This window comes from Habropoda laboriosa, unplaced genomic scaffold, assembly GCF_001263275.1.
Source record: "Habropoda laboriosa isolate 0110345459 unplaced genomic scaffold, ASM126327v1 scaffold107, whole genome shotgun sequence".
In the NCBI taxonomy this organism is placed as follows: Eukaryota; Metazoa; Arthropoda; class Insecta; order Hymenoptera; family Apidae; genus Habropoda; species Habropoda laboriosa.
Window position 1 is genome coordinate 132,180 of NW_017100249.1, and position 15,678 is coordinate 147,857.

Sequence of the window (15,678 nt, forward strand, 5' to 3'; positions counted from 1 at the left end):
ATCTCGAATTTAACATTAGTGAAATATTTCCTAAATTTATTAATATGGAAACTTCCTAATTTTGGAATTTTCAATATTTGGAATTCAACATTAGTGAAATATTTCCTAAATTTATTAACATGGAAACTTCCTAATTTTGGAATTTTCAATAGTTGGAATTCAACATTAGTGAAATATTTCCTAAATTTATTAACATGGAAACTTCCTAATTTTGGAATTTTCAATATTTGGAATTCAACATTAGTGAAATATTTTCTAAATTTATTAACAGTCAAATCTTCCTAATTTCTGAATTTTTCATCATCTTCAACATTTACTACTAAAACCTTCGTTTCCACTTTGCTCCTTTCAACTACTAACCAAATTTCCATAATTTCTCAGCCTACAAAAGTTCACACTTATTCCGCACACAATGTTTCTCACACCGTTCAAAATACGAAACACTTACTGCTAAAATCACCGATGACACATATTCCAATACTCTGAGTGTTATATCCAGGTGCATGTGCCCCAACGTAATTCCATCCACGACCCTCGTAAACATTTCCATCCTCGCCAATGACGAAATTGTAACCAATGTCGAACCAGCCATGATCGTCCATATGGTAACTTTGGTAGCTTCTCACAATCGCTGCGCATGATTTCTCATCGGAACAGTACTTTGCAATACCTCCGTGATGGATGACAACGTAAGGAGTCGGTGTTACTTCCATAGGAACACGTTCAAGCGGTGTCCTGGCTCCCCAATTTTCTCTGCTCACGATACATGGAATTCCTGCGCAGAAAAGCGACGATTTTCTTTCGTATTTTTGCTTCTGTATCGCCGATGAAAATAGAAAATTGGAGCAAACTTGGTGCAGGTTCCAACAATGCATGTGTACTTATATAGAATCTCTGTGTAAAACGACGAGAATTTTCATTTCTACATCGTCGATCAAAAATTTTTAAAATATTGTCCGAAAAATTGGAGATAAGTTGACAAAGGTGGGTTCTGACAAAGTGACAGAATCGATGGAAATTCTTAATCACTGGTAATCATTGTTATAATTCTCAGTTGTATGCTTGGAATAAAGATGTAATTTAAATTTCGTGAAAAGAAACAATTCCATCAGGCTTCTCTGAATGCAGGATACTCAAAAAAAAAAAGAAATTCCAAGTCTGTTCTTTAAAAAAAAAATCTTGTCCCTTTGTTGTGTATTTTAAAGAGTATGTGAAATACACTTGCTTCGAAAAATTTATTAAGAAGACTGTTCTACTTTAATTTGTTAACTGAGTTCATTTTTAAAAACAGAAATTAAGTCTCTCTGGCTTGTAATTGAAAATGATTTACTATTATTTGAATTCTTGCAACTGTGAATAGGATATATTTTATATTTAATTTGTACATAACAGTAGAATCAAAAATCAGTACTCTAACTATTGCTGAACCAATATTAACTCGTCTTTCCCACTTAGCAGATTAAAAAAATCCCTTTCCCACCTATTTAACCCTTTCACTGCGACAAATTTCGATACCTAACGCGACACCCGGTAGATATTCAGCAGTAGCCGCAAAAAATTTCTAAAATTCCTTTGAAAATTCTCAAAACTGAGAAATTAAAAATTTCCAAAATTCCTTTGAAAATTCTCAAAACTAAAAAATTTCAAATTAAACCGTGCAACGGGTAAAATTAAGACAAAACTACGCCCGAAATTGTTCAATTTTCAAACCGCCTATAAGCACCGACAGCAACGAAAGCGTAAAAAAGAAAGCCCTCGAATCACACCCTCGATTCAATCGAATTTCAATCAACGTTCAATAAATTCCTCCTTACCGGTATCGTTCACGAAATTCGCCCACGAGAATGGCATCGCGGGGACATTTTCGAACGACAGAAACAAAACCGAAGTGTAGACAAGAAATACTAGAAACTTGTACGATCCCATGACGGTTGGGTAACGTGTTTAGCTCGTGGTTAATTGTATAACTGAACGAGAATCATGAAACGGCGCCGGCTTTTAAACGCACATTTCAACGTGGCCGGGAAGTCCCTCGGTGGCGTATGTTGGGTCTTTTAATCCTCTCTCCGCTTGCGTTGTATCACGAAAACAAGAACAGGAGAGAGAACCTCACCGTTCGCACACTGTGCACGGCCAGCGTGGCCAATCGATAAGCAATTTTCAATCTCACGAATATTAAGTTGGGAAAAAAAGAGACAAGAAAAAAGAAGAGAGAAGAAATAAAGCGTAATCTGTGCGACGACAGGTAGAAAAAAAAAAAAATCGGTGAGATAGAAGAACGATAGGACGTGAAATGTTTCTACGATAAGATACAACGCTTGATAAATTACAACGCTTGTTTGTTGAAACGTGCACATTCGATTAATGGCGATATTGCACAACAGAATTCACTCAAAAGTTCCATTAGTCGATTCACATTTTCTCTCCTTCGGAGAATTTTTCAATTAGGCCATTTATCGCGCGCGATCTGTTCGATGATAATGAACACGTTACTCGAATTGTCTTATCGTCGATACACGATCAATGAATAAAGCACAATTAAATCGACGATCGAAGGAATACGATTTCTATAACGAAATTGTATCTAACGTGAGTGAGCGTGATTTGAATTTTGGCGCCTTGCGGAAATTTGGCGGGAAAATGTAAATTGAAGATTTTCGAGTGATCGGAAAGTTGGAAGTGTTTAGAATTTGAGGGATAGTTATTGCACCGCTGTTCTCGCTCTTCAGTTTTCCTGGAACGAGGATATTGAGAAAATGTACAGTTTGTGTTTTCGACTGGCTGGAAAAAGTTGGAAATGTTGAGCGATGAAAGAACGCGTTTTGCGTATTACATTGGAGTTGAGGAAAATTGAAGAGCGAAAACAATGATAATTGCTATTTATCAAGTTCAAGGAAAGAATATTATTAGTGTCAACTAGTGTCGTACGTGATTTGAGGGAAATGGAAAATGAATTTCATCTTGGCAGAGATGTGGATGTGAATGAAAATTTTTGTAGGTTAAGAGAAACTTAATTGTAACCTATTCTCGTTAAACGAATTTGTAAATCTAATGTAAGCGATTTTACGATACACCGTTGCTTAAGATATATGGAACATGGAAGATTTTATTTAATGACATGTGAAAATAATCGTTTATTACGAAATGCGACGACTTCAGAGTCAAATAATCGCTAAGGAATCCCGTTGCAAGTGATTAGAGAAAAAACGATGGGTTTACGTCATGAAATATAAAGACTTTTCATGCAAAATTTCAAGCGTTCGATTGAAAAATTATATGTGTGTTTAAAAGGAGAGTGAAATGGGATAATAGTTTGGAGAAAATGTTTATTGCGTTACGTATTTATTTATTTGTAGAGAGGCAGAGACGAGACTCGTCTGTGATAGAGGTCGTTGCAGTTTGTATTTTTTTGTGGAACGTTCTGAAATACCGATCGTGTAAAAAATCCAACGATGAAGCTATGCCCTCTATGGTGTAAAGCGGTGCGTTTAGTAATTACATACAATCGAACCATCAAAGATGGTAAAATCGACAGATGTAAAGAATTATATTTATAAGATAAATGTATTAAAATGTATTTTATAAAAGGTTACAATATACCAGTACTGTTTTACAGCATTTTACAGTCTATTTATTTCTCCCTTACACACCACGTCCAATTTTCTTTATGTATAAGTGAGATGTTAAAGGAATGAGAAATAGATTATAAAAATTAATTTTGAAAGTGCCTGCTGCATGCAATTGTTTATTCAATATGCAATTAACAATTAAGCTATTTTATTAAGTTAAAACATGCAACAATTTTATTCTAGACATTTCTATAATTATAAACGACCATCTAAATTGTTATTTAACAAGAAAGACTAGTTATTGCATAATTAATGTACTTTCAAATATGCCCGAAACTGTATTTTACTATCTACATTATTAGTAATGTTAAAACAGTTAAAAGTTCATTATAAGTATCAATTAAATATAATAAAAACGAGGAGAATAGCAATAGCGAAGAGAGACAAGAAAACGAACAGCGGTAGAGAAGGATATGACTAGAGTAATGAGTTAGACAAAGAAAGAAATGGGGTAGAGAAGGATAGCACTAGAGAAACGAGTTAGACAAGGAAAGGAATGGGGATAAACAAGGATAGCACTAGAGAAATGAGTTAGACAAGGAAAGAAATAGAGGTAGACAAGGACAGCACTATAAAACAAGTTAGACAAGGAAAGAAATAGGGGGAAACAAGGATAGCAATATAAAAACAAGTTAGACAAGGAAAGGAATAGGGATAGACAAGGATAGGAACAGTGCCGTGTGTTAGACAAGGAAAGCAATAGGGCTAGACAAGGACAGAAGAAAATGACGGGCGAGACTATCGCCATCTAGCGTTTAGTGACTCGAACTAACATTTCTTAATAGGAACACATGATATAAACAGAGGTATTAGACAAAGAACGCACTAGTGTGCGAGAAGGACAGAGAGAGAACGTTTCCTATTGGCTGGCGAGCCGCTGAGCTCCACCACCCAGAGCCTCAGCTACGTAGTCCGGTGAAAAATCATTAATAACTCGATAATTACGTTGATTTTGTGAACTTTTAGTATTGAAGAATGAAGTGTGGACCTTCAGCAACTTTCACATGTAAATTTTAAGCCTCTAGGTCCTTTCGATAATTAGTTATTAATATTAATATCGGAAAGGACGCGATAGTCCCTTACGCTACGTCAAGTCGGCCAGGGAAGAATCATTAATAACTCGATAATTACGATGAATTTGTGAACTTTTAGTATTGAAGAATGAAGTGTGGACCTTCAGCAACTTTCACATGTAAATTTTAAGCCTCTATGTCCTTTCGATAATTAGTTATTAATATTAATATCGGAAAGGACGCGACAGTTCCTTACGCTACGTCAAGTCGGCCTGGGTAAAATCACTAATAACTCAATAATTACGATGAATTTATGAACTTTTAATATTGAAGAACGAAGTGTGGACCTTCAGCAACTTTCACATATAAGTTTTAAGCCTCTAGGTCCTTTCGATAATTAGTTATTAATTTTAATATCGGAAAGGACGCGACAGTCCCTTACGCTACGTCAAGTCGGCCAGGGAAAAATCATTAATAACTCAATAATTACGATGAATTTATGAACTTTTAGTATTGAAGAATGAAGGGTGGACCTTCAGCAACTTTCACAGATAAATTTTAAGTCTCTGGGTTCTTTCGATAATTAGTTATTAATTTTAATATCGGACTAGTTGACTAGACTCTAGTACGACGAGCACGAGACTCTCCCATATAATCTTTTATAACTCTTAAACTAAACCGAATATATTAATCAATATTATATGAGAATATAGGTGAGGGAGTTACCTTTCCGATGCATATAGCTAGTTTCATGGCAATTTAGTAGAAAGCTATGAAATTATTAAAAAACCGTAAGTGTATGCGGAATTGTTCCAGACGTCACAGACTAAAATTGGTAATAACTAATTATTGAGAGGACCTAGAGGCTTAAAACTTATATGTGAAAGTTGACAAAGGTCCACACTTCATTCTTTAATACTAAAAGTTTACAAATTCATCGTAATTATTGAGTTATTAATGATTTTACCCAGGCCGACTTGACGTAGTGTAAGGGACTGACGCGTCCTTTCCGATATTAATATTAATAACTAATTATCGAAAGGACCCAGAGACTTAAAATTTATCTGTGAAAGTTGCTGAAGCTCCACCCTTCATTCCTCAATACTAAAAGTTCATAAATTCATCCTCATTATTGAGTTTTTAATGATTTTTCCCTGGCCGACTTGACGTAGCGTAAGGGACTGACGCGTCCTTTCCGATATTAGTATTAATAACTAATTATCGAAAGGACCCAGAGACTTAAAATTTATCTGTGAAAGTTGCTGAAGGTCTACCCTTCATTCTTCAATACTAAAAGTTCATAAATTCATCGTAATTATTGAGTTATTGATGATTTTGCCCTGGCCGACTTGACGTAGCGTAAGGGACTGTCGCGTCCTTTCCGATATTAAAATTAATAACTAATTATCGAAAGGATCTAGAGGCTTAAAACTTATATGTGAAAGTTGCTGAAAGTCCACACTTCGTTCTTCAATATTAAAAGTTCATAAATTCATCGTAATTATTGAGTTATTAGTGATTTTACCCAGGCCGACTTGACGTAGCGTAAGGGACTGTCGCGTCCTTTCCGATATTAATATTAATAACTAATTATCGAAAGGACCTAGAGGCTTAAAATTTATATGTGAAAGTTGCTGAAAGTCCACACTTCGTTCTTCAATATTAAAAGTTCATAAATTCATCGTAATTATTGAGTTATTAGTGATTTTACCCAGGCCGACTTGACGTAGCGTAAGGAACTGTCGCGTCCTTTCCGATATTAATATTAATAACTAATTATCGAAAGGACCTAGAGGCTTAAAACTTATATGTGAAAGTTGCTGAAGGTCCACACTTCGTTCTTCAATATTAAAAGTTCATAAATTCATCGTAATTATTGAGTTATTAGTGATTTTACCCAGGCCGACTTGACGTAGCGTAAGGAACTGTCGCGTCCTTTCCGATATTAATATTAATAACTAATTATCGAAAGGACCTAGAGGCTTAAAACTTATATGTGAAAGTTGCTGAAGGTCCACACTTCGTTCTTCAATATTAAAAGTTCATAAATTCATCGTAATTATTGAGTTATTAGTGATTTTACCCAGGCCGACTTGACGTAGCGTAAGGAACTGTCGCGTCCTTTCCGATATTAATATTAATAACTAATTATCGAATTCGAGTCACTAAACGCTAGATGGCGATAGTCTCGCCCGTCATTTTCTTCTGTCCTTGTCTAGCCCTATTCCTTTCCTTGTCTAACTTGTTTTTATAGTGCTATCCTTGTTTTCCCCTATTTCTTTCCTTGTCTAACTCATTTCTGTAGTGCTATCCTTGTCTGTCCCTATTCCTTTCCTTGTCTAACTTGTTTTATAGTGCTGTCCTTGTCTACCCCTATTTCTTTCCTTGTCTAACTCATTTCTCTGGTGCTATACTTATCTATACCTATTTCTTTCCTTGTCTAACTCGTTTCTATATCGCTAAATACCTCGAAGAGTTATTCTTTGTTCTGTGCACGATTAAATATATTGAAACATACTTTATTTTAGTATTTATATTTACTGATATTAATAAATCGTCTTTCTTGTTACTTTAATACTAGCCAATATTACTAGTAATCTAAAGCATCTAAAGTCGATAGTTTTGGCTGTTACTTTACTGACAATACTCATCAATAATTACAAATTATTCATTTGAATTTGTATTATGTACAATGTACTTCTACTATTCATTAATCTAACAACGTTTTTCATTTATCATAAATATTTATTCAATTAACAGATTCACAGACAATGCGTATTATAATACAAAATATGTCGTCGTATCGAAATATAACGTAAAGTTAAGAAAATTAATTTTTCAATAAACTACAGCTTAATCAGCTATTAATCAATTTATTTGAAGTTAAAATTATTATCCCTGAATGTTTATGAAATTTACATGTACATCGACTCTTAAATACTACTTCAATTTAGATCCGACTGTCTCCTGACAGTGGTGTAGTGTAATTTCTCACTCTGTAAGTTTATTTTTTATTAATTTTCTGTACTAAGTAAGTGTACAAACATTATCAAAAGCAATATGTTCAAATTTGGATTTTCGAGGAACAACGAGGATGAAGGTATTTTCATACTGTTTTGTTCAACTCATTGAAATTCGTAATATTAGAACTCAATTTTGAGGTTATGCTCGTCTTATACCTTTACGCATGTATTATTTCTAAACATACTTCAATCTTTTACCGAATATTTTTAAACATTATTCCATAAAAGAGAACTTTATTAGAGTACTTATTCCAGAAAAAGATATCGGTGTGAAAAAATCGACGATTGATTGGATACCTGCGTCTAAGGTAGAAGTATCCGAATTACAAATAGAAAAACAGTATGATCCTAACGATTATATGGATAGAGTAATATTTCCGGGTTGTAAATTAAAATTAATTCGATCTGAAAAAGCTTTACACGATTTGAAGGAAGAGAATTGTATAAATATCATAGAGGCAGAATCGCAACACTCTGATCTTATTCCCTCTAAATACGAAGGTAGTCTATTTTGAATGTTTGACTTTTATTTCTTTAACATAAAGCACATGTATTTAGTATTTTTATTAACAAAACATGCCTTTAGAACTGTAAATAACATTTGTTACGAAAAGGTCCCTCGGTGTCAATTTGACACGTACAACTCTCACGTTTTATCAAGTCCTCTGACTGCTAGTATGTATATTACACGACAATAACCTAAATGTTTATTTTCTATATTTAATAAAAGAATTTACAAAATTAATTATTTATCTTTTCATTTAATTGATTTTTTACCATTGTGTCAAATTGACACCGAGGGACCTATTAAGATGCGAAACTGAGGGACGGATGAGGGTTAAAAAGGAAGTGGTATATTTGTGAACATAAATTATGCAAGTAAATAATGTTCTTGTTCCTTAACAAAAAGTTTCGCGATAATTGGCGTTTGTACGAAACTGATAAGTCGTTTCAATTTTTTTTCTTTTCGTAAAGGTGGTTTAAAGATTTGGGAATGTAGTTACGATTTAGCACAATACATATTCGAAAAAAACATCGTATTCCAAGATAAATTTGTTTTGGATTTGGGATGTGGGACCGGTGTTATTGGCCTTATTGCTCTTCTGAAAAATTCCATCGTTCATTTTCAAGATTATGTTCGTACTTCGTACTATATATTCTCCGTGCACATTTCTACAATCGGGTATGTAAACAGATCGTTTTACAGAACGTAGAGGTGATTTCAACCGTAACAATTCCGAATGTTTTGTTGAATTTTGAAGATCGAGAAAGTATCTTAAAAAGATGTGAATTTTTTTGCGGCGACTGGGAATCGTTCACGAAATTGCACGTTTCGAGCGGTGAAAACAAACTTGTGGAATACGATCTAATTTTCACCAGCGAAACAATTTATAATCCTGACAATCATAAAAAGTTGTACGAAGTTTTTAAACAAAGGCTTAAACAGGATGGCATTGGGCAAGTATAATCGTCGATAATTAAGCTTGTTAGATTACGTTTCTATGGAAACGGTAGATAATATTGGGTCACGTGACTTCTTTAGATTGATCGCTGCTAAAAGTTATTATTTCGGTGTTGGAGGAGGAATAAGACAATTTCAAAATTTTATAGAAGAAGACGGTATTTTCGACGTTGATGTAACGTGGAAAAGTCAAGATATACTTTTAGGATTACAAAGAGAAATTCTAAAAATTACAAGGAAGACGCAATTGTTGTTTATCTAACCAGAACGCGCCTTACATTATCTAACAAGCAGAAGACATTGTATTATTTCCATTTGTACATTAAATAAATAATTAATATTGTTTTCTAATAACTATGGAGATAGTCTTTCGAAAACCCATCCTTCATCTCCTTGATGAACAAGTACGTTATCGATTTTTTCGTCGAGCTTGCGCCGCCTAAAGCGAATTCTGTCGTGTAAACGATCACTCTGGCCTTGCCAAAATTCTATGGAATGTGGACTAAGGCTGTATCCGCCCCTGAAAATTAGTATAGATTATTTTCATGTACAACATATTTCCGATGACAAATCGTTATTAAAGGTGCGTGCAATTCTCGATGATCTCGTGCAAATAATTACCAAGTGTCTGGCCTTTTAACTTGACCTTCCGGAAATTGAGCTACCAGTTCTCTTTCCTTTACGATTAACGTTTGTCTGCTTGCGATCACGCTACTTTGCTTACTAGTCATCGATCCTATCTGGTTTGAGTACGGTCGACTCAGAAAGTAACGATCCGAGTCTTCTGGAGATGTTTTTTGCACTTTACCTTCAATACGTACCTGATGAAAAAGTAGTACTTATGTATAACGTTAATTTAAACCATATGTAAATTATTTTTAAATACCTAACGAAAAAAAACATGTTGGTTATTTAAATAAGAAAAAAGGAAAGTTTCAAAGTTCAACTTCCAATTCAATAATAAATTGGATCAGTCGATTCTGCTTTCTTCTTTACTACAATGTATCAATACAGGATGTTTTTTGTTTCTTTTGTTTGTCTTCATATCTGCGTGTTACTCTTGGCGACAAAAAAATATCGTTCGTAATTTTTTCCCGCGTTTTTAAGGCCATCGACCTTTTTCAGGGTATATTTTTGGTATCGTATTGTTCTAATGGACAAAAAGCAATATTTACACACTTACTTATAATATGCTGAGCTTCAATTAACCTTGAATTAAAAAAAAGAAGATTATAATAATTTAAAGGAAACAAAATTGAAAATTTTTATTATTCCGGTACGAAACGTTTGTTTTAGCATACCTCTTAAACTATCGTAATTCTTCTTCGTTCCTTGACATAGTTTTTTTATGTTACCAAAGTGATAGACAGAGATATGCAGACAGACAAGACAAATAACACACTACATATCGATTCTTACCGCTCGTCTCAGTGGTTCCCAATAAAACGTCACTGCTGCATATGGATTTTCAGCCTAAACATTTATTAAGTACAGTGTTTATTTATACCGTTGGAAATTATAAATTTAATACACTCACTAATTCGCGGCCTTTTCTACTTTCGTAATTGGTATAAAATTTGAAACCGCCTTGATCATAACCTTTAAGTAGCACTGCTCGTACGGATGGAATACCTTTCCTGTAAGAGTCGATACTTTTCAAAATGTTTTTCAATCGATAGCGAGACGAATAATTTATTTAATATTACTTAGAAGCTGTCGCAAGAAACATCACGTTTGCTTCCAATATTTGTGGGGTATTGCAAGCTTCTTTAAACCATGCGTCGAATTGACGTATAGGATTCTTGCTTACAAGATGATCTTCCGTAAAAGTTTCACTTTTATCTTTGTATTTAATTCGCATACCTATAGGGAGTATTAAAACACGTTATTTTGTAATATGCCTTTCCATTTTAATATTAATTTTTTTACTTTATAAACATTTATTCTACAATACCGTTGGAAATTATTTCTTACTGATACTAACGCTTTGGAAAAGAATTAAAACATAAATTGTTTCACTTACAATTTTCGCTGCTAAAGTCCCATTTACAAACTATGTTATGTCTTTAATTTATAATATTTGTAACGTTGTCAATGTTGAAATCAATTGGAGACGTGTTAAGTTATGATGGATTTTCGATAACAAGTGTATTGACGATAATTATACGTATATTTCTATCTGTTCAAAATTGATTCGTTCATGATTGAATCTAAAACGATTAAGTCACGGCTGAGGTGTGTACTTGAAGTAATCGTTTTGTCGGCAACCTTTTAAATCATTCGAAATGATTGAGTAATTCAGTCGATTATAAACGTATTGACCACACGGTGTGTATACATTCGTTTTTTAATACCACGCTAATGGTGATGACAGAAAAGTGCTCCTTTTGCGAAGGCAGTAATTACAAAGGCAAAGTTACCTCCGATGTCAATGCTGTAGTTTGTATCCTGAATAGTTGATTTTGCAGACATGATGTGGAATATTATTCGCTCTATGACAAACGTGCTGCTTGAATGGACGGAAAAGTAGAACGTCACTGGCGCAAACGCGTTGACGTTTACGGCGACTGAACCTGTTTTAAGAAATTCGAGGTTATATATGCCCCTTCCACTTCATAATTTAGATATTTTTTAGAGAAAGATGGCGCACAGTGTCGTAACGTGCAAACTTTTTATACTAATTTATTAATTTTTGCATTTTTCTGTAAGTGTAATGTTCTTAAAATTAAAGATTCTACTTTATGTAAGGCCAGTTCTTCGTTGTACTAATTTTAAATATTATATTTTTAATCAACTGTTTTCGCATCTCTGTATCGTCTAATTAAAATTTGAAAACTGTTTTGTACGCCATTACAATATATTGCGCGCGATGTATTAGGAAGCGTGTAAATAATCTTGTAATAGTATCTTTATATTGCGTAATTAGTATGTATCAGCATCTTATTATCTACGTACAATAGATTCTTTGTATGACGACATTACTTAATGCACGCACTTTTTACAGTACCTTTCCTTTCGAAACTCTTACGTCTTTAACAAAATTTTTAACTTTTTTATGATAACAAAGCTATGAAACGAGCGTACTATTAACAATATTGTCAATATGTAATATTATTGAGAAAAACTTGTAGGTGCGTCAGCTTATACTCTTTGTGACACGTACCTGTCTTTTCGTAGTATGTCCTTTTTTTTTAATTTCAGGAATTAAATTAATCTAATCAAGTATGCTGTTACAGTTTTTTGTAAATTTCATATATTCTGTGATGAAAATAAAACATATTAGTATACATCAGTATCAGTCCATCCCAAAAATGTAATATCAGTATACAAGAAAGTATAATGGTGATATTAATATTTAAGTATCATAAGGAGAACTCATGTTACTAATTATATGAGCGTAAAGATAATACAAATAATTATTTAGTTATCTTTGAAAGTTTAAGGTCATCGCGAATATGGGGTTTGTATGATATTCAAATTTATCAACGACTAAACAATCCATATATTTTATTTTATCAGTTCCGCATTTTATGGCATATATTTTTGGAAAGCAGTTACGTAAATAAATAATTAATTATTTACTTTATTATTTAAAAAAATGTATATATGGAGGCCGTTTTGTGCAAAATAAATTTTCTTAATCAACAAATAAATTGATTATACGTTGGGAAATAATAAAAATAAAGAATTTAATAAAAGAATATGCCAAAAGTATTTAAATAAAACCCCACTTGCACTTTATGAAATTACAGATTTTCGTGTTTTGCATGTGTGATTGATCATCGGAATAGTGTTTTAAAGTTTAAAGGAAAGCTTTACTATTTGTATCGTGTGTGCTTAATGTTAGATATAAGGAAAAACGAAATGTATAAATTTATTGTATATTGTATAATGAAAAAGTACAGACAAGTTTCATCTGTTATACTTTGACATCTAGTAGATGACATTTTCTTTAGGTTAGAATGAATTTATAGTGGATTTTTAAAATACATCAAATAAAAATAAAGTGTCTGTCAAGTGTAATGATAAAACGCATTTTGTAAAAAAATTGTTATTAACGTGTGTATGATAAAAATTAAACATTTACATACATATACTACTTGTAAACATTTGTTAATCAGTGAAAACTTCTTGTTAGAGATTTACGTTTAAATTAAAGATTAATTACAAATATAGTTGATGGTAAAAGATTGTAATATATTTGTGTTAAATTAAGGATGTTAAATAAGGATAACAAAATAATAATTTGCATTATTTTTAAAAACTACAAATAAAGATTTTCCACATAAACACAGTTTACAGTGAGAAAATAATACTATAATTTAAAAAGTTGGAAAGAAATAATTTATTTGAAAAAATTGAGAACACTTTTACATTTTTATACTATTTGTTTTAACCAACTATTTAATTGTTCAATATCTGCAGAGGTATCAGGATCTTTATTATATGCACTACATTCTGCAAATTCAATATTTGTATCCAAATGGGAAAATTCAAAATCTTTTCCCTGCTTGCCAAGAAAGATATTTGTTGCTGATGCATCTGTAGCTTCCAACTGACTTGTTTTTGTCATACGTAGTAAATTCATTTCCTTTTCTAATAAAGTTTTTATAACAACTGAACCTTTTGCCATAGTCTGATCTTGTTTATTGCATAGTACAAGTACAGCCTTTTTTTGTATAGCAGAATCAGACAATAAATTGTATAAAAATCTATGAATCAAAGGTTTTTATTATTTTTCTTTCAGGATGCAATGATTTGTTACTGTATGTACTTACTCTGCTACATCTCGAATATCCTTTTGGAAAGTCACAGAATCAATCACATAGACAAGTCCCTTTGTGGATAACTTGAATTTATCAAAGAATTTATACCGCAGACGTTCATGTCCAGGTATATCAACAAGCCTCAAGGAATGCTAAATGCATGAACAACTTTAAAGACCTATGTTTTGGTATGTTACAGTTTATGTTTTGTTAAAAATCATAAAAATGTACATACAAAAACTTACATTATTGATTATGATGTTTCCTACATTTTCTTTTACAGATGTATGTGTTTTGACAAACTTGGAACAAACTAGATGGGCATATATCAATGTTTTACCAGCATCACTGAGACCAGTTAACAATATACTGTTTTCTATAGATTTCTTTCTGCGCCATATGGTAAATAGTACTATGCAGATAAATGCAACAGAAGTTTATAAAACAAGAAATAATGTCCAAGATTAAACTATTAGTACTAAACAAATGGCTTTGGAAAGTTAAATGTATGGATGCTAGTGTAACAGCCTAAACAATTTTTTACACAAGAGATGTACCTATTGTTTTACTATATATTCTATCATAACAATATTGTTGTTAAATTGATTTTATTATTTTTTTTAATGTACCTCCATTTCAAAACCTAATTATTTTTAAGCAAGTAAATGTAATGTTTTGTATAATGTTAAAAATGAAACTAAGAGACTGTATGTTATTTATGAAAATCGTTAACACTTAAATAGCCGATCGTTGAACGTTTGCATCGCGTCTATAACCGATATCATTCCACATGTTTAGATGCAACAGTGAAGAATGATTACAATCCTATTTACCTATATATTTTTCTATAGTTTTTAACAAAATCGGAAATATATATCAATTTTGCGATCTGTGTGAAAGCATCCTTTAAATTGGTAACAGTACCTGGTCCGCCGGTTTACGTAAATTTTATCAGTGGATTGACCGACCGTTTAAATATTAAAATGGCAAATTAATATTTAATATACATGTACAAATTTGAAAGAAAACGACGTGTGTTACGTTAGCAATGACTATGCAGTTTATTTGCAAACGTAGTTTACCACGAGTTTTAAATTGACAATTTTTAATTTTATTTATTATATAGAAAAAAGAACTGTGATGTTAGTTTGAATAATATGAGACAATCTATTTCTGGTGTAAATTGTAGATTACTATTATGTTTCCATTAACTTTTAATACATGATATGAACATAAGGAACTTATAACCTATGGGTACTGCATTCAATTACCTATGGTTATAATAATCGCAATTATTGCAGCTACAACACCCATAAACTGAGAATCCACATTGTGGTCTGTCAATGGTTTTACATATTTTTCCATCGTGATAATTCTTTTATGTTTACTTCAAATCACCTCGTGGACATATGCCGATTCTTTAGAATCACGTAAAAAAAAAATACACTAATAGATGACATAGATTAAATCTGTAACAGTGCCATCTACACTGAGATGGTCATTTACACAAGTGACGTTTATACTGTATACTACAAAAAGTACTATAGCACGCCGTGTTCATAAAATGATATTAAAAAGTTCATGATGTTCTATGTACAGTATGTTTAAACATTTAAAAAGACGTCGAATATAAATGGGGAAAAGAATAATAGATTAGATCTTAGTAATCAGAATATTTCCATTTTTGAATGAACATTTGTTACACCACTCATAAAAAATATTAAAAATCGATGTATTCTTACTCTGATAAGCAAAATATAATTTCCCTGCATTTGAATTTAGTAA

General features: G+C 32.3%; 4 protein-coding genes across 4 annotated transcripts in view; 1 reads left to right on the forward strand and 3 right to left on the reverse strand.

The window, feature by feature from the left end:
- LOC108572154 (peptidoglycan-recognition protein LF-like) overlaps positions 1 to 2,031 on the reverse strand; it is a 7,697-nt gene extending 5,666 nt beyond the window's left edge. The window contains exons 1-2 of the mRNA XM_017934350.1: positions 1,815 to 2,031; positions 449 to 775 (exon numbers count right to left, since the gene is read on the reverse strand). Coding sequence (XP_017789839.1) covers positions 449 to 775; positions 1,815 to 1,926 — 439 coding nt within the window. The 5' untranslated portion in view covers positions 1,927 to 2,031. The remainder of the gene's footprint in view (positions 1 to 448; positions 776 to 1,814) is intronic.
- Positions 2,032 to 7,698: 5,667 nt separating this feature from the next.
- On the forward strand, positions 7,699 to 9,389 carry LOC108572155 (histidine protein methyltransferase 1 homolog). Its single transcript, XM_017934351.1, has 5 exons — positions 7,699 to 7,742; positions 7,921 to 8,166; positions 8,641 to 8,801; positions 8,873 to 9,123; positions 9,209 to 9,389. The coding sequence occupies exons 1-5, from the start codon at positions 7,703 to 7,705 to the stop codon at positions 9,387 to 9,389; spliced, it is 879 nt and encodes a 292-aa protein (XP_017789840.1). The 5' UTR covers positions 7,699 to 7,702.
- Positions 9,390 to 9,481: 92 nt separating this feature from the next.
- On the reverse strand, positions 9,482 to 11,682 carry LOC108572177 (pyridoxine-5'-phosphate oxidase-like). The gene is made up of 6 exons (XM_017934376.1): positions 11,548 to 11,682; positions 10,834 to 10,990; positions 10,665 to 10,764; positions 10,547 to 10,600; positions 9,749 to 9,948; positions 9,482 to 9,647 (listed from the first exon to the last, which is right to left on the reverse strand). The coding sequence occupies exons 1-6, from the start codon at positions 11,597 to 11,599 to the stop codon at positions 9,482 to 9,484; spliced, it is 729 nt and encodes a 242-aa protein (XP_017789865.1). The 5' UTR covers positions 11,600 to 11,682.
- A 1,823-nt stretch (positions 11,683 to 13,505) lies between these two features.
- On the reverse strand, positions 13,506 to 15,326 carry LOC108572186 (signal recognition particle receptor subunit beta). The gene is made up of 4 exons (XM_017934385.1): positions 15,165 to 15,326; positions 14,139 to 14,305; positions 13,906 to 14,045; positions 13,506 to 13,839 (listed from the first exon to the last, which is right to left on the reverse strand). Exons 1-4 carry the CDS (start codon positions 15,256 to 15,258, stop codon positions 13,506 to 13,508), a joined length of 735 nt encoding a protein of 244 aa, XP_017789874.1. The 5' UTR covers positions 15,259 to 15,326.
- Between the last annotated feature and the right edge of the window lie 352 nt (positions 15,327 to 15,678).